At 38.0% G+C, this 24,741-nt stretch overlaps 1 protein-coding gene and 1 long non-coding RNA gene across 2 annotated transcripts; both read right to left on the bottom strand.

Moving 5' to 3' along the window:
* Positions 1-55: 55 nt before the first annotated feature.
* Positions 56-23,075, bottom strand: LOC130913807 (rab5 GDP/GTP exchange factor-like). Its single transcript, XM_057832681.1, has 8 exons — positions 22,971-23,075; positions 20,015-20,204; positions 19,754-19,878; positions 8,506-8,657; positions 8,350-8,419; positions 8,140-8,275; positions 1,243-1,594; positions 56-1,097 (listed from the first exon to the last, which is right to left on the bottom strand). The coding sequence occupies exons 2-8, from the start codon at positions 20,170-20,172 to the stop codon at positions 705-707; spliced, it is 1,386 nt and encodes a 461-aa protein (XP_057688664.1). The 5' UTR covers positions 20,173-20,204; positions 22,971-23,075; the 3' UTR covers positions 56-704.
* Positions 13,778-15,785, bottom strand: LOC130913808 (uncharacterized). The gene is made up of 2 exons (XR_009062820.1): positions 14,377-15,785; positions 13,778-14,270 (listed from the first exon to the last, which is right to left on the bottom strand). It is a non-coding gene; the product is annotated as an uncharacterized LOC130913808 (long non-coding RNA).
* Positions 23,076-24,741: the final 1,666 nt, after the last annotated feature.

Raw genomic sequence — 24,741 nt, 5'->3', positions numbered from 1 at the left:
AACATGAGTTATTGTCTAAAAATGCATTAACTAATGTTAATTCAGAGACCCTCATTGTAAAGTGTTACCCAAAAATTTTTTCTTAGGACGCTACTTTGCGGCTTTTCAATTTATCGCGGCGGGTTCTTGTCCACGTTAACTGCGAAAAACGAGGGATCACTGTATATCATTTGCTTCCGGTCGGATGGATATAACAATATAATAATGTATTTTTCACACCACAATAAATTTAGGAGTCTTCGTTCCGTATTACATTTTTTTTTTGTAGCAATAGGAGTAAGAATGAAGAAAGACAAAAAAGGACAAATCACATAGTCAGATCTTTTAATATATAATTTATCTCCTTTGCTTTCATATAAACCCTTCAAAATCTTAACATTGTATGTAAACAGGTTATTAGGATTACATTAGAGGTCGCTTGGTTATTTTTTGTACCCATAGAGCAGTATTACAATTTCAGATTTTTAAAAGTCACTAATTGAAAATCTGATTTTTTTGAGGATGGGGGAAATCCTGAGTACTTCATGATCACAGTTATTGCACGGTAATTATGGAATGTATTCAAAAATTACTTCATTTTCCCCAAACTAATAGGCAACAAGTGCATGATTACGTGTACAGAGTGAAAGAACATCCTATGCTTCAGTGATCAAGTGAAAGGGTTTAAATAGGTTATAAAGTGCATGTCCCATCTAGGTTTGATTTTAACAGTCTGAATCTTGAGGCCCTGCATGTTGATCCGTAAGCACCAGCTGCTCGCTGACAGTTGAATCAGGGTAGGAAGATGATGGTGATGATGAAGAGAGATCCTTCAATTCCTCTTGTACCATTGTAAGCTGGGACGTGGCCTGGTCTATCTGAGTATGAACGGCTTGCACCCATGTCCGCAGCTGCACGTTGAGGTCACCCACGCCACGGTCCAGTCGCTCCTGGCGTGCCGTCAGCTCATCCAGGAGGCGGTGCGTCTCACAGGCGATGTCCTGCCGCCCACCTCCTGCCGCCGGGGCCTGGCGACGCCGCATGTAGCCGTCAAACTCTTCCTGGCTAAGGTTGAGCGCCGGGCCGTCAAGTTTTTCAATAAAGGCCACGGCGCAGGACTGAAAGCAAAATGCAACAACGCATTTTCATGGTGTGATCTAAAGTATTCAAACTTTGTACCTTAGTATGGCTACAGTTTTCTGATTCACCTATTTAATTACATTTTGTGAGGTATAAAACACTTATAATGTGTAATAAACTAACCAAGTTGGTGAAGTAATAGCCGCTCTCTCCAGCCATGAGGCTGTGCGGGAGCCCAAAGCGGATGACGTATTGCATGTTTGAGTGTAGGCGAGGTGGGTTTGCCTTCAGCACCACGTATACCAAGGCGGATAGGAAGTCATCGGCGTTGGCCGGCTCACTGTTGGAGACTGACAGTGCTTCAAAAACGTGCTGGCTGCATTTAGACACGCACACCAGCTTGTCCTGAGGCGCCCGCTTGGCGTCCATCTCAATAATGGCTGTTATGGCGGGAAGAAAAGGGTCGCCGGTGATGGCATTCTGCACTTCAGGGAAAGGTACGCCAAGCATTTGCGGTGTGACCCAGTTTAAAGAACTGTCAGAAAGCAACAAAACAAGAAATGATTTGTGGTTGTAAGCAATCATAGCATACAGTATCCGACCATCATTGTGACAAGGCGTCCCTACTACAGTGGGGCAAATAAGTATTTCGTTAACCACTAATTGTGCAAGTTCTCCCACTTGAAATATTAGCAAGGCTTGTAATTGTCAACATGGGTAAACCTCAATCATGAGAGACACAATGTGGAAAAAAACCCAGAAAATCACAGTGTTTGATTTTTTAAGAATTTATTTGCAAATCATGGTGGAAAATAAGTATTTGGTCAATACCAAAAGTTCATCTCAATACTTTGTTATGTACCCTTTTAACGGAGACCAAAAGTTTTCTGTAAATCTTCACAAGCTTTTCACACACTGTTGCTGGTATTTTGGCCCATTCCTCCATGAAGATCTCCTCTAGAGCAGTGATGTTTTGGGGCTGTCGTTGGGCAACACGGACTTTCAACTACCTCCACAGATTTTCTATTGGGTTGAGATCTGGAGACTGGCAAGGCCACTCCAGGACCTTGAAATGCTTCTTACGAAGCCACTCCTTTGTTGCCCTGGCTGTGTTTGGGATCACTGTCATGCTGAAAGACCCAGCCACGTCTCATCTTCAATGCCCTTGCTGATGGAAGGAGATTTTGACTCAAAATCTCTCGATACATGGCCCAATTCATTCTTTCCTTTACACACATCAGTCGTCCTGGTCCCTTCGCAGAAAAACAGCCCCAAAGCATGATGTTTCCACCCCCATGCTTCACAGTTGGTATGGTGTTCTTCGGATGCAATTCAGTATTCTTTCTCCTCCAAACACGAGAACCTGTGTTTCTACCAAAAAGTTCTATTTTGGTTTCATCTGACCATAACACATTCTCCCAGTCCTCTTCTGGATCATCCAAATGCTCAGTAGCGAACCGCAGACGGGCCTGGACGTGTACTTTCTTCAGCGGGGGGACACGTCTGGCAGTGCAGGATTTGAGTCCCTGGCGGCGCATTGTGTTACTGATAGTAGCCTTTGTTACTGTGGTCCCAGCTCTTTGTAGGTCATTCACTAGGTCCCCTCGTGTGGTTCTGGGATTTTTGCTCACCGTTCTTGTAATCATTTTGACGCCACGGTGTGAGATCTTGCACGGAGCCCCAGATCGAGGGAGATTTTCAGTGGTCTTGTATGTCTTACATTTCCTAATAATTGCTCCCACAGTTGATTTCTTTACACCTAGTGTTTTACCTATTGCAGATTCAGTCTTCCCAGCCTGGTGCAGGTCTACAATTTGTCTTTGGTGTCCTTCGACAGCTCTTTGGTCTTGGCTATCGTGGAGTTTGGAGTGTGACTGACTGAGATTGTGGACAGGTGTCTTTTATACTGATAATGAGTTAAAAGAGGTGCCATTAATACAGGTAACGAGTGGAGACTCGTTAGACCTCGTTAGAAGAAGTTAGACCTCTTTGACAGCCAGAAATCTTGCTTGTTTGTAGGTGACCAAATACTTATTTTCAACTCTAATTTGAAAATAAATTCGTTAAAAATCAATGTGATTTTCTGTTTTTTTTTTCGTTGACAATAACAGGCCTCTCTAATCTTTTCAAGTAGGAGAACTTTTATCTAAGCCATCGTAGTTTCCTCTGTATTTCCACTTTCTCCCACGAGTGCGTGACGTCTTAATCAACAAGAACAACAGCAACCATCGCTAACAACTTTGGGCACAAATTGCATAACGCTATGAGTAAGTATATTATCTCATGTTGTACTTAAAGTATTGTTGTATATTAGTGCTGTAACGATTAATCGCTTAACTCGAGTAATTTGATTAGAAAAAAAGCTTCAAATCAAATTTTCCTGCTTTGAGGATTTGTTAAATTAGAGTGGCGTGGCGGTGTAATGGTTTGTTTTGAAAGTGTTTGCATTTTGTTTCACTGATTTGGGTAGATACACGGCCCTCTAGTGGCAACAGTGAATATGACAACTCATTTAACATGACTGAATCCAGCTGCTCCCTGTTAAGACCAACGTAAGGCAAGTTTTTGTTTGAGCCAATATGTTTTTTTATGCAATTGTAATTCGGTTTACTGGTATATTCAGCTGTTTTTTTTTTTTTTGTGGGAATATGTGTTTGAAAGATTTGTTAAGAGCATTATCAAAAACAGCATTTCATAGCATTTAATCTAGCAGACTTTTGCAATGCAAAGTAGCCAATTGTTCTTTTGTTATACACTAATATCCTTATTTTAGGGCTGTCAAAATTATCGCGTTAACGGGCGTGAATTTTTTAAAATAATCACGTTAAAATATTTGACGCAATTAACGCACATGCCCCGCTCAAACAGATTAAAATGACAGCAGCGTAATGTCCGCTTGTTACTTGTTTTTTTGGTGTTTTGCGGCCTCTGCTGGCGCTTGGGTCCAAATGATTTTATGGGTTTAAGCACAATGAGTGAGCATGGTGTAATTATTGACATCAACAATGGCGAGCTACTAGTTTATTTTTTGATTGAAAATTTTACAAATTTTAATAAAACGAAAACATTAAGAGGGGTTTTAATATAACATTTTTATAACTTGTACTAACATTTATCTTTTAAGAACTAAAAGTCTTTCTATCAATGGATTGCTTTAAGAGAATGTTAATAATGTTAATGCCATCTTGTTGATTTATTGTTATAATAAACAAATACAGTACTTATGTACCGTATGTTGAATTTATATATCCGTCTTGTGTCTTATCTTTCCATTCCAACAATAATTTACAGAAAAATATGGCATATTTTATAGATGGTTTGAATTGCGATTAATTACGATTAATAAATTTTTAAGCTGTAATTAACTCTATTAAAAATTTTAATCGTTTGACAGCCCTACCTCATTTATTTATTTTTTTTATGCCGTTTGAAGCTAAGCGCACGTATTTATTATTAAATGAAAGTGCAATCATGCAAGAAACACTCAGGATTTTTATACTGTATTCGCATTTAATGCTCTTTTGAAAGTGCAATCTTAGCAAGCCTTTGTTTTGCATCTCCTAAAATTTATTCTGCAAAGCCATTAAATATTCCTAGTCTGATTGCGCGATTGTTCGAACAAACTAGTTGATAGATTAATCTATTACTAAAATAACTGATAGATGCAGCCCTATTGTATATGTAGAAGCATTGCAGTGGATTGTCAAATAAAACATGTATCGTATTTTTCGGACTATAAGTCGCTGTTTTTTTCATAGTTTGGCATGGGGTGCAACTTATACTCAGGAGCGACTTATGTGTGAAATTATTAACACATTATGATATCATTTCACATGTTATTTTGGTGTTTTGGATTGACACTGATGGTTTGCTAAACTTGTTAGCATGTTCTTTATGCTATAGTTATCTGAATAACTCTTAATAGCTATGTTACGTTAACATACTCGCCACGTTCGCATTTTGTTGTTCATGCATCATATAACATTACTATGCACTTATTCAGCATGTTGTTCTATATTGTATTTTTATTTTAAATTGCCTTTCAAGATGAAATATCTGTTCTATGTGCTGGATTTTATCAAGTAAATTTCCCCCAAAAATGCGACTTATACTCCAGTGCGACTTATATATGTTTTTTTCCTCTTCATTGGGCATTTTATGGCTGGTGCAACTTATACTCAGGTGTGACTTTTAGTCCGAAAAATACGGTACAGTGGGGAGAACAAGTATTTGATACACGGCCGATTTTGTTGGTTTTCCCACTTGCAAAGCATGTAGAGGTCTGTAATTTGTATCATAAGTTCTCTTCAACTGTGAGGGACGGAATCTAATACAAAAAAACAGAAAATCTCGTTGTATGATTTCTAAATAATAAATTTGCATTTAATTGCATGAAATAAGTATTTGATACATCACAAAAATCGAACTAAATATTTGGTACAGAAACCTTTGTTTGCTATTACAGATACCAAACGTTTCCTGTAGTCCTTGACAAGGTTTGCACACACTGCGCAGTGATTTTGGCCCACTCCTCCATACAGATCTTCTCCAGAGCCTTCAGGTTTCGGGGCTGCTGCCGAGCAACACGGACTTTCAGCTCCCTCCATAGATTTTCTATCGGGTTCAGATCTGGTGACTGGCTAGGCCAGTCCAGGACCTTAAGATGCTTCTTACAGAGCCACTCTTTAGTTGCCTTGGCTGTGTGCTTTGGGTTAGGGTTGTCATGCTGGAAGACCCAGCCACGACCCATCTTCAGGGCTCTCACTGAAGGAAGGAGGTTGTCAACCAAGATCTGGCGATACATAGCCCCATCCATCCTCCCCTCAATACGGTGCAGTCGTCCTGTACTCTTGGCAGAGAAGCAGCCCCAAAAAATGATGTTTCCTCCTCCATGTTTCACGGTTGGGTTGGTGTTCTTGGGGTTGTACTCATCCTTCTTTTTCCTCCAAACACGACGAGCCGAGTTTAGACCAAAAAGTTCAATTTTGGTCTCATCCGACCACATGACCTTCTCCCATTGCTCTTCTGGATCATCCAGATGGTCAGTGGCAAACTTCAGACATGTCTGGACATGCACTGGCTTCAGCAGCGGGAACTTGCGTGCGCTGTAGGATTTTAATCCATGACAGCGTAATGTGTTTTCGATGGTTTTCTTCGACACTGTGGTTCCAGCTCTCTTCAGGTCATTGACCAGGTCCTGCCGTGTAGTTCTGAGCTGATGCCTCACCTTCCTCATGATCAGTGATGCCCCACGAGGTGAGATCTTGCATGGAGCCCCAGAACGAGGCAGATTGACCGTCAACTTGAACTTCTTCCATTTTCTAATAATCGCTCCAACAGTTGTTACCTTCTCACCAAGCTGCTTTCTTATTTTCCTGTAGCCCATCCCAGCCTTGTGCCGGTCTATTATTTTATCCCTGATGTCCTTACGCAGCTCTTTGGTCTTGGCCATTGTGGAGAGGTTGGAGTTTGTTTGTTTGAGCATGTGAACTCGAGCTGAAACGAATACTCGAGCAACTCGAGTAACTCGAGTTTAAAAACTGATCCGAGTAATTTTATTCACCTCGAGTAATCGTTTATTTTGACAGCTCTAAGCATCACGTTTTGCTCGGACAACGCGCTGATGTAATGTGCGTAGAGGAAGAAGCAAAAAAAAAAAACTTACTGCAGCCGACAACCGCTACAAACCACGCCGACGTTGCTAAATACTAGCCCGCACATGCTACGTTAGTTGCAGGTAGCGTCTGATGAGTCTCATAGAGATCACATGTATGTTGAACTAGATGCACAATGACAGACTAGGCTGCATCTGGGCAGCGTTAGCAAACAGCCGCCATCTTAAAGCAGTAGAGCGCTAAGCGCTAATAAAGAGCGCAAGGCGCTAATATATAAGATTAACGTTACTGTCACTACTAGCTCACCTTACGTTAGCCCTCCGGAGGGCTAGGTTTCAATTAATTAAGACCACTTTTGATGCGTGGCTAACGTGTCTTACATACAGGCTTTAACATAACATAGCGTTGTGGAGTGATGAGGGTGTCAAATAAAAACTCAATAATGTTAACTATCAATTTTAGCTCAGTAGTCATTGCTGGATAAAACACCAAGTAGCACTAGTCCCTAATGTGCTCCAATACAGCCTGTATCATACATTTATTTTAAACAGTGCAAAAACTCAAAATCCTATCAGGACTTACAGTTTAGACCAACTTAAAACTTAACTAGAACTTAAAAATGGCTTGACACAAATAGAAATTTAATTGAAAAACGTGGGAAAAAAACTTTTAAGTGATGTGTGTTATCAAGCGTAAAGGAATTTTTAGGTGTATATATATATATATATACACATATATATATATATATATCTTTTTTTTTTTTTTCTAAATAAGATCTAAAGGTTTTTTGAGTGAAAGCAGTGAATTAGTCTTTTTTTTTTATTCTAGTTACATCTGAGATGCAATTGTTGGCTGTTTTCAACAATATACATCAAAAATAAAGACATTGATTGACTGAAAATGATAAAATGTCTTGTTTTCTCATGTATATCTATAATTGCTCTTCACCTAAAAATATATTTGTCTTATCCGATTAATCGATAGAATTTTCAGTCGATTACTCGATTACTAAAATATTCGATAGCTGCAGCCCTAATGTGAACAGGTGTCTTTTATACAGGTAATAAGTTCAAACAGGTGCAGTTACTTCCGGTAATGAGTGGAGAACAGGAGGGGTTCTTAAAAAAGAACTAAGAGCCAAAATATTTACTAGTTGGTAATGTATCAAATACTTATTTCATGCAGTTAAATACAAATTTATTATTTAAAAATTAAACAATGTGATTTTCTGGATTTTTGTATTAGATTTCGTCCCTCACAGTTGAAGAGAACTTATGATACAAATTACAGACCTCTACATGGCTTGCAAGTGGGAAAACCAGCAAAATCGGCAGTGTATCAAATACTTGTTCTCCCCACTGTAGCTTTATCTACTTTATGATGTAAATAGTGCTCCAATATAAATGTAAAAAGCCAATGAAACCTCAGTCATTAAAGAAAACAGAAATGTGAGGCAAAAACTAACCGTATCCTTCTTTGCAGTGTCAGGTCTTTCTGCTCGTCATCACAGCTGTCATGGCAGAAGACCCACTTGTGCAAGCGCGTCATGATGAGCTTCTCCACGTGCTCCATCGTCTGAGTGAGCTCGGCATCTGAAAAACCTAAAAGAGAAAAAAAAAAGCCAGAAAGTCAGCAGTTTTAAACGTCTTAAAAGGCAGCAATGACTAATACCCACTACTGAAATAGTCAGCAAATGACTGGTAGAAGTCTTGCACGAGATCCGAGTGCTTCTGTATCGGCAGATCCTACATGGGGATTAAAAAAAAAAAAAAACGTTCACAAACGTTCATAACAACTTGACAATAAAATATGAGAGAATAATTGTGATTACATGGTAGGCCTCCATTGTGTTGAGGAAAGCTGTGCAACGGGACTGCAGACGCTGGGAGGACGGGCTGCGCAATGTCTTGAGGAAACCAGTGAAGTCACCAGGTTCCAGCTTCCGAAAGGCTTTTAGCACATTTATCTGACTGTCTGAAGGTTCTAATGGCATAGGCGGGGGGCAAAAGAAACCAGAAAAGTTTAGTAGCCGGCTAAGGAAGAGCCTCTATTTTGTGCTTGTATTACGAAAAGTTATGGGTTCGCGGTGAGTCAGCAACAAGCACATTTTTGCTCAATAAACAATGTTTAATGATGATTATTGCAGAGTTCAAAATGTTTATTGAGTACAATCCCACACAAAAGCAAGCAAACAAATATCAAAACAAGCATAACAAGTGGTAACGATAACGCTAGATCGAGATTGTCACCTCTAATATCCCTGCGCTACCGTCTAAGCATAAATATTCCTCTAAGAATAAAAACTCTTACCATGACAAAAGGGCGGAGAGCCAACGCCCCGATCAGAGTCAGAAGAGGAATAAAGCCAAGCGATTCATACGTCATCCGTTGGCGGACTCTGACGGGGTGGAGAATGCTCCTGGCTTTATAACAGCACATCTCGTGAGCACGAAGGTGGCCGGCCTCCAAGCTCAGAAGATGAACCATTTTGCCCATATTCCCTCCCCGCTATGGTATGAGATTCCCTCTCAGCTGAGGTTTGTTGTGTTACAGGGGCGCCAGTATGTCGTGAGTGCAAAACAAGTTATCTCGTGAGAGTCCCTCCTAACCGTGGAACCCAGACGCCAGGATGGTGTGAAGAACTATAACAGGTGTCGAAGTGGCGGAGTAAACAAGTTTATTGTAAGCAATATTAGGGCTATTCACTCCGGGTCATATAATCACATATTTTACCCATCAGTGCTTTACTTAAATATGTCGTGGTAAGCAGGCAAACATTGTGGAGGATATTCTTTGAATGAAACATTGGAAAAGAGAAGAGTTTGAAATTGCAGAACCACATTGCATTTTTAGCAAAGTTTTCCTTCAATAAAATGCTGGATTAGGTTTTTACATGAAAAAGCTATAGTTTTATACATGACGCTTTAACACTAGCACTGTTTGGTCTGTTTTAAACTGACCAGAGTTCTTTTTTCCCAGATAGTATGCTTCGTTTTGTAAATGTGAATGCACATCCGAGCTCTAGTTCAGACCAAACAAACGAACTCTTGTCCTCTCAAAAATCATGGGTCTTGGTCCGCTTTAAGCGCACCCTGCTTAGCTTGTGAATACAACCGAACCAGGGTGCGAAACTGATACTTTATCATGTGCAACATCAAAGCTCCAGGCTGTGACGCTACACGCAAGGCATCCTTGGAAGTGGAAAGTACAGCACACACGCTATTCAAAATCAACAATGGCAGGACGACAGAGTAACCATGGCCAAATATTGTTGTGCTGCGCAAAGCAGTTGCATTTGATGCACAGAATCGGGTTATAATGGGACGGTTGTGTTTTGAATGCTGTTCGTAAGAGTGACAGTGGCTGAGACAGTTGAAGCCTCTCGAGGTGGCCGTTTCGTGAGTCTCGCTCTCCTGGAAGTGGTGAAAATTTGACAGTAAAAAGTCACGAAAGTGAGAGCGATATCGCGCGCCTGTGTGACTTGGGGTACCACACAGTTTCCTTTTGCGGTTTCATTTTCCCCTATGGTGGAAAACACAGACAAGACTGAAAAAGCAGTTTCTGCTCTTGCACACCTCTTTAAAAGAAAGTGCTGTATTTTAAGACAAAACAACTGTTGTGTTTGATAGAACAATATGTCTGTATGCTGCCATACCAGATTCATTTGGATTAAGCCCCCGAACTATTTTTAATTTGTCCCTTCTACCCTGGAAACCCCCGTTTATAGACGTCGTGCAACCGCTTTTGTTTCAACCACGCCATAAAAAGAAGTTATTATATTCGTTATTTAAAAAGTGTCATTTTTAGCTTAGAATCATTAATTGATGTCTAATATTTTGTTTAAAAAATAAAAAAACAACTTTAAAAAATTATTCACTAGCATATTTTAAACTTTTAAACAGATTACATCACAATGAAAAAAATGGCGTCTGTAAAAAGGTCACGGATATCTACCTCATAACTATCGCTTAATTGTATATTTTTTGTTACCATCACATTTTCACCAATATTTTACATGATAAATAATCGATCCAAACAAAGAAAAATGGGGGAAATAAACGTTTAAAAGGGTAAATATATGAAAAAGGAAATCTCGACCACTCCCTGATGTCTGCGATTTCCGCATCGCGACCCTTGTTATATTACCATGTTTCACCCATAAAATTCCCAAAAAATCCAGCTGCGGCCATTCACATCTGTGTCTTGATGCTCAGTGATACACGTTATATGGAGTTTTTGGATCGAAAAGAGGTAAGTAAGTACGCGATAATATCTCGTTAAAGTCATGGCGTCTGTAATTCTGCTCTCGCGTGCTCTCACCTCCCGATAGGGTTTTGCTGTTTAAAAAATATTTAGGAAAAAAAAAAAATGCCCTCCTGTCCAAAATTTTTCTTCCCCCAGAAAATTGAGATTTTAAGCTTTCCAATGATGTATCACACATGCATATAGGAAAATTTTGAAATTTGGCCAAATTGGGTGTCTCAGAGTGGACACTGGTCACACTGGTCCTCTTGGTCTAATGTAAAAGCGCCCTAACTCACTCATGCCACAACTGGACCATACCCAGGCAAAAGCAGGACTTCTCCTATGGTGAAAGCAGGACTCTTACATATTCAGGGTCCCCCCAGGATTGATAAATCTAAATTCAAGACTTTTAAGACCTTTTTTAATGCCATTTCAACTGAAAATTAATACTTTTCTCGCACCCATTTTTTAGATAATGTTGAATCATATTAAAAAAAATAAAGCATTGAACATCAAATTTAACCTCAATTACTACGTGTGTTTGACAAAAGAATGCACATTTACTGAAGATACAATTAAAACATCTAAATATAAGGTCTTTCAGATTTTTTTTCCCAGGATAAAATGGATTTTACACTATTTTTGTAAAGCAACTTCAGAAATTACATTTGCAATACAACAGGTTTCCCTTTTAAGAGGACCTAGTCAAGGTGGTAGGTTGGTGATTGTCAAGTTGGTCACCTTAACTGGTGATTGTCAAGTTGGTCACCTTAACCCTTGGGCGTTATTTTATCTTGACTAAATTCTTGTGATTTTGTCCAAAAAATGGCTTTTCCTTTGAAGTGTGATAACTAAGTCATTTCTGAATATTTTTTCACTTTCAGCCACTCAAAATGTTCAATGGCGTCAGACCTATCTACACATATAAAGTTTTTTATTTTTTTTTAATTTTTCAATGCCCCCTATGGACAATAATAGCAGCATTATCCGAATAGCAAAACTAACTATGCTGTATATATATAAAAAACAAAAGTCTAATTTGAATATTCCATATCACATAGTTAGAGGCTTGAATAAGTCGTTAAGTCATAACAACCGATTTTTTTATGCATGCCCAGTTTTTACACATTTGCAGTTTTCTCATTTACACTAAACTCTTGTGATTTTGTCCAAAAAATGGCTTTTCCTTTGAAGTGTGATAACTAAGTCATTTCTGAATATTTTTTCACTTTCAACCACTCAAAATGTTCAGTGGCATCAGACCTATCTACACATATAAGGTTTTTTATTTTTTTCAATGCCCCCTATGGACAATAATAGCAGCATTATCTGAATAGCAAAACTAACTATGCTGTATATATAAAAAAAACAAAAGTCTAATTTGAATATTCCATATCACATAGTTAGAGGCTTGAATAAGTCGTTAAGTCATAACAACTGATTTTTTTATGCATGCCCAGTTTTTACACATTTGCAGTTTTCTCATTTACACTAAACTCTTGTGATTTTGTCCAAAAAATGGCTTTTCCTTTGAAGTGTGATAACTAAGTCATTTCTGAATATTTTTTCACTTTCAACCACTCAAAATCTTCAGTGGCATCAGACCTATCTACACATATATAGTTTTTTATTTTTTTTATTTTTCAATGCCCCCTATGGACAATAATAGTAGCATTATCCGAATAGCAAAACTAACTATGCTGTATATATATAAAAAACAAAAGTCTAATTTGAATATTCCATATCACATAGTTAGAGGCTTGAATAAGTCGTTAAGTCATAACAACCGATTTTTTTATGCATGCCCAGTTTTTACACATTTGCAGTTTTCTCATTTACACTAAACTCTTGTGATTTTGTCCAAAAAATGGCTTTTCCTTTGAAGTGTGATAACTAAGTCATTTCTGAATATTTTTTCACTTTCAACCACTCAAAATCTTCAGTGGCATCAGACCTATCTACACATATAAGGTTTTTTATTTTTTTCAATGCCCCCTATGGACAATAATAGCAGCATTATCTGAATAGCAAAACTAACTATGCTGTATATATATAAAAAACAAAAGTCTAATTTGAATATTCCATATCACATAGTTAGAGGCTTGAATAAGTCGTTAAGTCATAACAACCGATTTTTTTATGCATGCCCAGTTTTTACACATTTGCAGTTTTCTCATTTACACTAAACTCTTGTGATTTTGTCCAAAAAATGGCTTTTCCTTTGAAGTGTGATAACTAAGTCATTTCTGAATATTTTTTCACTTTCAACCACTCAAAATCTTCAGTGGCATCAGACCTATCTACACATATATAGTTTTTTATTTTTTTTATTTTTCAATGCCCCCTATGGACAATAATAGCAGCATTATCCGAATAGCAAAACTAACTATGCTGTATATATATAAAAAACAGAAGTCTAATTTGAATATTCCATATCACATAGTTAGAGGCTTGAATAAGTCCACAAGTCGTAACAACCAATTTTTTTATGCACACCCACTTTTTACACAATTGCAGTTTTCTCATTTACATTCAACTCTTGTGATTTTGTCCAAAAAATGGCTTTTCCTTTGAAGTGTGATAACTAAGTTATTTCTGAATATTTTTTCACTTTCAACCACTCACAATGTTCAGTGCCATCAGACCTATCTAAACATATAGTTTTTTTGTTTTTTGTTTTGGCCCCCTATGGACAATAATAGCAGCATTATCCTAATAGTAAAACTAACTATGCTATATAGGCTATATATAAATCAAACTAAAATATTTTATATTACATAATTACATCATTGGATAAGTAAAAGTCGTAACAATAGATTTTTTTTTTTAGAACAAGACTGTGACAACGTGACAATAACTGATTTGATGATAGAATTTATGTTAACAATTTTACAAAACATACATACAATATAACAGTTAACATAATAACAACATACACAATTCATGATGTGCACTTTGAGATTTGTTGTTCAAATGTAAAGTGCGTTATAAATAAAATGTATTATTATTTATTATTATGTTCGAAGCCCGAAGTGGCTTTGTGCAAAGGCCACATTGTTTGCGCTTGGACGGGGGTCCAGCTCGCTGCTCAACCAAGCCTTCGGCAGAAGGCGGTGGTTCCCGTTTTAGGACTTCTGGCCGAATTAGAGCCTTGCCAAGTTCCTCAAGAAATAGTCGGCGCTTGTAGCTTTTCTTCACGTTCCACTCAGGGTAGATCTCCGTGAACAGCACAAACGAGGGTAGATCTCCGTGAACAGCACAAACGCGCTGCATGACGAAATGTCCGGCATGTGAAAAAACACACATTGGCCACCTGAGTGCGCGCCGGCGGCAGGAGTATGTGCCTCAGGCCTGCAAAGCACAAGCGCACGCAACAATAACAGCTTTGATCTTTGATCAGCTTTTACAAGACAAACCTTGATATGCAAAACATTTGCTTACTCACTCTCGTCATTACCTCGATCGCCGTCATTTTCGTCATGCGCCTGAACGTGGTCATGTCCGTGCCCCCGCCTTCTGCTCCCCGCTTTCATCTCGTTATGTTGTCAACTATTTCCTAATCCTCGTCATCAAAGCCGTCCTCCTCCGGCATCGAAAGTCCGGAAGAATTTGTTCAATGTCTTCTGGGCTCTCCAAAGAAGCGTCCGAACAAAGGTCGTCGTCGTCGGAATCAGGATTTTCTAACACCATTCGAATCGTGTCCTGCAGTGAAATACTTCTCGCCGCCATCGATCACAGTTGTGTTGGAAGAAATGCAAAATGGTGATCCTCGCGAGAACAGAGACTCCCAAAATGCCCAGAACCAATGAGAGTAAAGAAATTCAAACACCCAACCAATAAAAGTTTAAATTCAAACGACAACAATAAACACGTGGTTTTTTGTTTTGTTTTTTTTGCATTTCCGGGAAGTACCTTTTTATTGTCTTGTGCAAACGTGCAAAATTGCAAATACGCATGCCCAAATAGACTGAAAGTGAGCTCAGACAACATTGACACCATTTTTTTTGTAAAGCCAACCGTCTTTATTGCATTAATTTTTGACCGATCTGAAGCTAGCTTCGCAAGCAAATTCATGTATTGGCCTATGGCTCCATCTAGTGACTTCTGGGTGTCAACACAAAATTTTTTTTATCTGCATGTTTTTGACTCGCCAAAGAAGCGATTGCATCAATAATCACGGAAACTGCATTATAAAACATCAGGTTTACAGCATATTAAAAATCATGATTTATAATGGGAGTCAATGAGCCAAAAAATGGCAAAATAACAAGAGTTTAGTGCAAATCTTCCCAGCCTGTTTGCAATAAGTTAGAAATTGCCGGATGGTGCCATTTCGAACTTCTACATGATTTAGTATCCTGCAGGAAATATCAGCTCCCTAGTGTATTTTTTCATATGCTTTTTTTCCTTTTAAACACAGAAAAAAACGAAAAAAGCCAAAAAATGGACAAATAACACCCAGGGGTTAAGTGCTTGGGAAAATCTTGCAATTGGCAGTGAAAGTTTAAAAAACAGCCACTAAAAGGCAGTAGTTTACCATTAATTACCACAAAATAAAAAAGCTACACATGACCATTTCCCTTGGTAATTGTTTTTTTCTAATCACATTACAAGTATACAAAACACATGTTAATCCTTTGTTAGCTATTGAAGACATTTCTTTTAATCAGACAGAGAAAATCCATACTCTTATTCAATGAAGAAAAACATTTAAATATACCAGGAGGTGTTTTACTATCACCTACATTATAATTTGCCTATCACCATGCCATGTTATTCAAATCAACGTTACCCCGCACTCGTTCCAATAATAGTGTCAACAGTGTTGTGTATCTGAGGGTGATGGTGGAGTTGTGCCGAAAAATGCCCCCCCCCCCCCCCCAAATGTCCCCCCTGACGGGAACGCTTATTTATAACGCTTTATTGAGGTGAAAACATCAAATGTTTTCATCAAATGTTTTCATGGACGCATTACAGGAATGGATTTACGACTGTAAAATCAGTTTTAAATAAATAAATTACACAAAGTAGTAGTACTGTATTTTAGTAACAAATCATGGACTGGGCCACATAACCATCTTTGAACAGAAATGTATTAGTCTACAGGTTTTCACGACCATATCCCAATGACAATCACAAAGGTATGACATTTATTAGTTCAAGCAGAGTAAAATAATACATATTCACGGCACAAGAAAATCGTTTCCATGTCCGTCGTTTGGTAAGAAAAAGCTGTTTGTACGAGTGACGTGTGGGCGCTCAATAATAAAATAAATAAGCAAATAAATAAAATAAAATAAACGCTCAATAAAGCGTTATAAATAAGCGTTCCCGTCAGGGGGGACATTTCACACGGGGTGGCTATTTTTCGGCACAATAGTTGTTATCTGCGACTCCGGTTTATCCATGCTAAGGCTAGTGCACCTGCCAATACCCCATAGAACATGGCTAACTCTTGAGTTAAAACTACGAAATTCACATTCATTCGAAAGGCAAACCGTGCAGAAATACATTATTGCATCTAACACATTTCAATTGGAGAAATTGGCAACTTATTTTGAAATGTTAAGCAGGTCCACTGCCTTCGCATGACCCATAAACTGCGACCCAAAGTATCTGGATGCGACTTGGTCGCCGATCCAATACCTCACATGCTGGTCCAACTGTTTGGACTTGGTTGTCTTGTTGAGGCTTTCGTCGAACATAACAACTAAGGCATCTGAGCAGTTCCTTACGTTAGCGCACAGTACTGTGCGATTGCCTGCTGTCGTGATGTTGATGCTAATGATGCTAACAGCGCGCACGCACGAGGTGCATTATGATTTGTAGTGCAGTGCATCGTAAAAATTCTACGCGTCATCTTCATTATGGATTAAAAAAAAAAAAAAAAAAAAAAACTTCGTCACGGATATAATTTAGGTTGCACTGAGATGTTCTTCAAAATTAAAACCACGGTGAAAAAATTCCAGACTTACGACAGCTAATTTAATACTTTTAATACCTTTAATAATGGAAAACTAAATTCAATGTTTTTTAAATACTTTTAATAACCCGCGGGTACCCTGATATTACATAGTACACATCTCATGAACGACAAGATTTTTGTCTTTTTCATTTTAAGCGGGCCAAATCAATTACATTAAAACGAAACTAATGAAAATTGCTGCTGTAATTTCATTCTTTGAATAAGCCATGCTATGATCCACGTTTTTTAACAGGCCTGATATTGGTGTATGGCCACAGCATACACATCTGATGTTGCTCACAGTGGTCCTCAGGGCAGTGCTCAGACACATGAAAAATAAGAGGGAACATTGCTTCTCGTATGTCATTTAAATATGGAGTGAAAAAAAGTTTATTTAACACACTCACAACAGTAAAAGGAGAGCCACGGGTGTCGAGGAACTTTGAACCATTTAATAAAAGGGACAAACAGTTCAAGAAACCGACATAAAATGAGATTGCTCGCAAAAGGCTGCTGTAAGCACAGCTGATGTCAATGACAAGGCCACACCTTTTAAAGACACTTATGCAACACACAAATGATATGCACTATGCACTGTACAGTAAGGGTGTCAACAATAATCGATGCGGCGATGCATCCCGATGCGGGGCAGGGACGATTCGATTCGATGCGGGCAACACGCTGAATCGATTCAGCGCATTTTAAAATATATAAGTACGTTCAAAAATCTTCCCTGCGCAATTCCGGTAATGCAATGGATTTGGTTTCCCCATTTGTATTGTTATTCTCATGTTTACCTGTAGAGAGAGCTACTTTACATTCAAAGCAAGCCCGTAGAGGTTAGATCGGGCCTAAAAAATTCCAGCCCAACCCGACACGGCCCGCTGGTATTGAGGCCCGACCGGCCAGATCAATTAACTATAGATTTGCATGCCCGAGCCGAGTGATGCGGGAAAAAAAATGCAGCAGCAGCAATTTATTTTCATTTCTTCAAGTTTTCTTGCTGTTTAAATAGTCTACATATTTTTAAAAGAGTTATAAAAGCATTTCCACAACGAAATAACGCTGGGAAAGTTAAAAAAAAAAAAAAAAAAAACACGGTTTTGCAGACACACAGAGGACAAGATTCGAAAGGATCACATTTGCCTTTGTGTGCATAAATAAATGTGTCTTTCCTAACAAATTCTCAGTTGGCAGAAAAAAAACGCAAGTTTACTCAATATTTAAATAGTCTACATATTTTTAAGATATTTATAAAAGCATTTACTCAACAAAATAACGCTGGGAAAGTTTAATATTTAAGAAAAAACACGGTTTTACAGACACATAGAGGAGAAGATTCGAAAGGATCACATTTGCCTTTGTGTGCATAAATAAAAGTGTCTTTCGTAACGAATTCTCAGTTGGCAGGAAAAAAACGCAAGTTTACTCAATATTTAAATAGTCTACATATTTTTATGAGAATTATAAAAGCATTCACACAACAAAATAACGCTGGGAAAGTTTAATTAAAAACAAAAAACACGGTTTTACAGACACACAGAGGAGACGATTCAAAAGGATCACATTTGCCTTTGTGTGCATAAATAAAAGTGTCTTTCGTAACGAATTCTCAGTTGGCAGAAAAAAAACGCAAGTTTACTCAATATTTAAATAGTCTACATATTTTTATGAGAATTATAAAAGCATTCACACAACGAAATAACGGGAGGAGAAGAAGAAAAAGAGGGCTGCGCCACAGACCTCTGCGCATTTAAAAAAAAAAAAAAATTATTAGTCCGGCGCGGCGGCCCGACCCGACCCACCGAAACGTGAATGCTTAACATTTCGGGTCGGGTCGGGTTCGGGCACAAGATCTAACCTCTATGCAAGGGGGACGAGGAACCCAAATCCGCTTCCTCACCGGAGTAACGTCACAGACAAGCGCAGTTGTAATCGAGAGTGCAGAGAGATAGGACATAACATAACAATGGCTGAAACGGAGAAAGAGGGAGCGAGAAATATTATAGATATAAGATAGGCTAGGCTTACATTTTACTTTTGTTCTACATTGCAATTTAGCTGATGTTTTGTTTGCAACTGAACTGATCCCTGGATTGATATTGCGATAAAGATGCTGCTGCACTACAATATTTTCTTTGTCGTTTTCTTTAATATTTACTTGAATATTTTTATTGATGGGTCGTTGTGACTAAAATACAGTGACTGTTATTACTGATTTTGCACAGGAGTTCAGATGTTGCACTGTGTGAAAGGCTGCTACTGTGTGTTAAGAAAAAAAAAGAGAAAGCCCTGGTCTCATTCAAAGCAATTAAATGCTGTGATCTGATTTTTTTTTAAATATATATGAACGTATACTATTTTCATTTGACTTCAACCAGGAGTGACACAAGAGCCAATAAAAAGTTGTTTAATGTCTGTCCGCTTGTGTTGGCTCACGATTCACGAAAAATACGCTTTGCTTTAGAATTTTAATGCATCCCAGGCTTTAATGCATCGCAATGCATTGCCGAATCGAACCGAATCGAATCGTGACCCTCTGAATCGAATCGAATCGAATCGTGGCCCTCCGAATCGTAATCGAATCGAATCGTGAGGGCAGTGTCGATGCACACCTCTACTGTACAGTGTTGTTTTTTGCAGCCCTTTTAATTTTCGTCTTTGTCTTTGGACGAAAATACTTATAAGTCCAAGTCATTTTTAGTCATTTCAAAATGTGTTTGTCTTCGTCCAGTTTTAGTCAACGAAAACCCAGACAAATTTCATCTAGTTTTAGTCGACAACCCGGTCTATCAATGTATTTTTTTTTTTTGGAACTGGACTGAGGCAGAAAAAACTTGAGGCGCACTGCTCTAAATATCATGATTACCTGACTTAGGAGGAGATGGGCTGCCCCAGAACAGTCGTCTCATAGTGTTGATACGACGACCCTTCTCCATATTCTTCTTCTCCTCAAACTTGGAGAAGGTCGGTGGCGTGCCATCACCGGTAACTCTAGAAGTCACCATCAAAAACAAGAAGTCAGAGAGAGAGAGAGGCTAATTTGAATCAATCAATTTGATGGGGCAATTCCTCCTCTCAAGTTTCAATGAATGCCAAGAGATGACTGGAAGGAAGACAGACAGTTTACCTGGCGTCCTGTCGGTGGGCTTCGGCGGGCCGCGCTCGCTCCCTCCAGCACTTGGAGCAGAAGCCCTTCCACGCGGGGTTTCCATAGTAACCACAGGAGTTCTTGCACATGAGCTCCTGCTGAGACATTCGAATACCTCGCTGCTTGTCCGTCCACATCGCGCCGCGTCGTCCGTGTCAGTCACTCCTTACTGTTTTAAATCGGAGGTGTTCTTATGGTTATTCTAGAGCATGACAAACTAGAAAACCAGTGACAACATTTTTGAGTTAAACATCCTTTTTTTGGGACAGCTGTGATTAGCCAATGCTATGATCTTCCAGTATTGCAACACCATTGCCTTCCGTCAGTATTGATTATCTTACAGTTAAAAAGTCAATATTGTATATATGTACATACTTATACAGTATATATAAAACATGTGTGGGCAAATAACATTTATATACACTTTATATACTTTTAAGTACAAATATAAATGTCCTTGAGGCATAGGTAAAATAAATACATTGATAAACATTTTTTAAAAAAACTATGAATGTATGTCTTTTAGTGCTGCAACGATTAATCGATTAACTCGAGTCATTCAATTAGAAAAAGGCTTTGAATCGAATTTGGGTGCTTCCAGGATTCGTTTGATTTGGCTGGCGTTGTATGGTTTGTTTTGCAAGTGTTCACATTTTGTTTTATTGATTTGAGTGGATACAGTTCCCTTTAGTGGCAAGAGTGAATATGACATAGCTCATTTAACAAGGCTGAATCCAGCAGCTCCCTGTTAAGACCAACATCTGGTAAATTTTTATTTTGAGCTAATATATTTTTTATGCATTTGTAATGCAGTTTATAGGTATATTTAGCAGTTATTTGTGGGAATGTGTTGGAACGATTTGTTAAGAGAACTGTGAAAAAAAAAAAAAATTTGCATTTTAGAGCATTTAAGCTACAAGACTTTTGCTATGCTAGTTAGCCATTTGTTCTTTTGTTGAACATCCTCTTTTTCTCTCTTTTAAATTACTTTTTTTTTTTTTTTAATCCTGCATAGTTTGAAGAAACACTCACAAATTTAATTTTGTATTTGCATTTAATTCTCTTTTGAAAGTGCAGTCTTGGCAAGCCTTTGTTTTACACCTCCTAAAATTTATTCTGCAATGGATTAAATGTTCCTAATCTGATTACTCGATTATTCGAAGTAACAAGTTGATAGATTAATCGATTGCTAAAATAATCGATAGCTGCAGACCTAATATCTTTAAAATATTTAATATGCAGTGTAATTAGGAAAAACAACTTAGTCTTTTAGACGAATTCAAAAATAAAACTTTTATGAGTTAATATATTGGTAAGCACAGCAGTATAAATCTAAGGCTCAGGCTGTAGAATAAAGGTTCCATAAATTACTTCATATTGTTTATTTCAAAATAAATAAATAAAATTGTTGATGACTTAAATAAAAACTAGGGGTGCACGATATCCATTTCTGAAACCGATACCGATATTGATAACTTCCTGCTCCTCAAAGCCGATACCGATACAATAACCGTTAATACATATGTAATTATTCAATGTATATTCACCTGAGTTTTTGAACACCTGTAGGTCAAAAATACTAGTGGTTGATTCAGCATAGATTTGCCTTTGACCGAACCAGAATTTTTATGATGACATGAACAATATTATAACGAACAAAACAAAGACAAGAACAGTCTTGACTTCAAATAAAGTGCCCAGATTCATTTTTTAAAAATAAATATAATTTGAGTCAATCACAGTCAGTCAATGTGATTTACGATGTGTTACCCTGAATAAAGAGCACTGAGCTAAAACAAACATAAACCCAACAGGTATTGTGCTTTGTCAGCAGATAAAACATTTGGTGCAACAGGAGAGGAGACTTGTCGTATTGGTCCATGAAACAACTTTCTTAACCTGGCAATTATACTGTAGAACAGCAAACCTATCAATAACCAAAAGGCCTCTCAAGAACTTGTAAACATAACACTGTAAAATGCAAACATTTGCTAATTGCCATAGTAAGGTTTATAACTAGAGCCTCTAGAACAATAACAAAACTTTGCATACGGGCTAAACAGGAATGGAAACAAATGCTCACATCCCAATCCAACACCATGCCAAAAATATTATTAATAGGCCCGATAATATATAATGTTATTGGATTTATTGGGATGACGTCATAATTCCTATTATCAGAATCATCGTGCACCTCTAGAAATATACAGTATAAAGAAACTTTAAATATTTCTAACGATAAAGTTTTAAAATAATAATTTTCACAATGTGCAAAGAAGAAGTACTATCAAATTCTCTTTCAGCATTAGGCAAATAAAATAATTGTGTTTATCAATAAATTTAATATTAAACTCGAAATGTTCATCGGATAATCATATAAGTACGGGAAAAAACTACAGTATAAACACAAGGATTAGTTTATCAATTCAAAAAGATATTAAACAAAACATAGTATCATCCGAATAAAAAAAAACTACATTACTTAATTTAAATTTTTACCGATTCAGCTCAAAGCATTTTGACACTAAAGTTGAACACATAGCTCAAGTCATTTCTTCACCAACTTCCTCAACAAGTGCTCGTACGATTTAGTTAAATAGTCAATTTAAAAACCTGACTAACGGCGTCTTTTGAACCCGTAACGACCTGGTAAAAGGACAGCCCGTGTGTTTCAAAAGTCCTCTATGATTTTGTCCACGTTTGACGTGGTTTAGGCGTTAGCTCGCGTCTTTTTAGCACGGCTACTTGTTAGCATTAGGGGGGGAAAGGCAGCTGACTGTCATCTGAGCCCGAGAGTGATAAAAGACGGCGAAAGATGGAAACAAAATAATTTTGGTTTAAGTATTAAATCCATTTAGACGATAAGTCAAACCAGAGTTAACAAAAGTTACTACTCAGGCAACATATACGTGTATACAACAGATGTAATACTTACTTGTCAAACGGAACTCGTAGTGAAGTGAAAGTCGGCTTCGCACTCAGATGTTACTGGTAGCGCGGCGTAGACGCCCATCTAGTGACGTGCTACACGGGCGGCCATGTTGAATGGGGCAACATTCCAGGTGAAGGCAACCCCGACTAAAATGACAGGTTGGTTCTTCCCGCTTTATTTGAATGTTAGTAACCAGTGTTGTTAATCTTACTTTAAAAATTAATTAATTACAGTTACAAATTACTTCTTCCAAACAGCTACCTGAATGTAAAAGTAATTAGTTACTTGGCAAAGTAACTAGTGATAATTTTTCACGTCCCCCCCCCCCCCCCCCCCCAAAAAAAAACAACAACAACAAAAAACAGGTCACACAATGTGAAGTTTAAAGGGTTTTTGGGACAATTGGCCCTAGCCCAATTCTTTACTCATAGGCGGATCTACTATTCAGCGAAGTAGGCAATAGCCCTAGGCCCCTAACCAGTAGGGGGCCCCCAACCATCTGCTCTTGCCCCAACGAGCAAGAGCTTGGGCCACAGGAGCCAGCAGCACCCCCGACTATTCGTCATGTATGATAATGTTAGCATACCAAACAAACAAATAACAAAAAAAAAAAAAGAAAGCCATTTGTATACTGCATTTATATTATCTCTCCCCCACACACACGCACGACAATGGACTGTTCCACGACGACGGACTGAGTATCAGTCGCTTAGCTTCGTTTAGCACTGTTTAGCTTCGCTTAGCTCCGTTTAGCATCGCTTAACTCCGCTTAGCTGTTCGTTAGCTTCACTTAGCTCTCCCGTGTTTTTCACGCCACTAAGCTCGCTATTTTTACAGCTCACTTGCTACTTTGCACGTCGGCTATCGTTCATTTGACACATGAGCGAACGTGCTCTCCATGAGAGCCAAAGGGCAGTGAGGGAGAAGTTGAGACTTTCTTTAACTTTCTTCTTCTTCACACCGAACATAAAATACATGTCAGCACACCCTGTGGCGAAACAGTGCAGTACAGTTCCAATCAGTCATACAATATCACTCAACAATCAATCACTCAACAGCTGGTTAACAGCATTTGCTAACGAAAAAAAAAAAAAATTATTAGTGACACCACAAGCATTGACGAAGAATGTTTTTTTTACGGAGTGTAAAGCTTTCGGTTGGCGTTGTAGTGAACGTACCTCCGGTGAACATTTCAAAATAAAAGCACGTCATGTTCGTCATATAAATAACGATTTCTGGAGTTAACCCCACATATTTCTGAATTAATAGTATAATATGTTGAGTAAATACTACAGAATACAGATTCTACACTAAGAATAGCTTTCAAATGACACGCTTTATGACAAATATGATTGGCAATGAATAATAATAATAATTATTATACTACTACTACTATATGTAGTAGTATACTATAAATAATATTGCTAGAATTTTTTTTTAAGAATTGTTTTGAATAATGTTGGAAAGGCAAAGTCAGTGTTCTGAATCTGTTTACTTTCCATTCTTTTGCACTAGTAAATTCTATCAGCATTTAACCTCATTGTTTATTTGTGATTAATTATTGTTATTTACATTATTATTTGTACTTTAGTAAAGAATTTAAGTGTTCCAAAATGGTTTTGTGAATTAATAAGCGTCAACAAAAATGTCATTGCTAAATTAGTAAAAAATAGAAAATTATTAGATTAGTCGACTAATCGTAAAACTAGTTGGCTGACTAATCAGGAGAAAATTTGTCGTTTAGGACAGACCTTGTGTACCGGAACATATTTCC

The sequence above is a fragment of the Corythoichthys intestinalis genome, chromosome 3 (genome assembly GCF_030265065.1).
Source record: "Corythoichthys intestinalis isolate RoL2023-P3 chromosome 3, ASM3026506v1, whole genome shotgun sequence".
Lineage (NCBI taxonomy): Eukaryota > Metazoa > Chordata > Actinopteri > Syngnathiformes > Syngnathidae > Corythoichthys > Corythoichthys intestinalis.
Note: the sequence above shows the minus strand (reverse complement) of the source record. Positions and strands in the feature narration are given on the sequence as shown.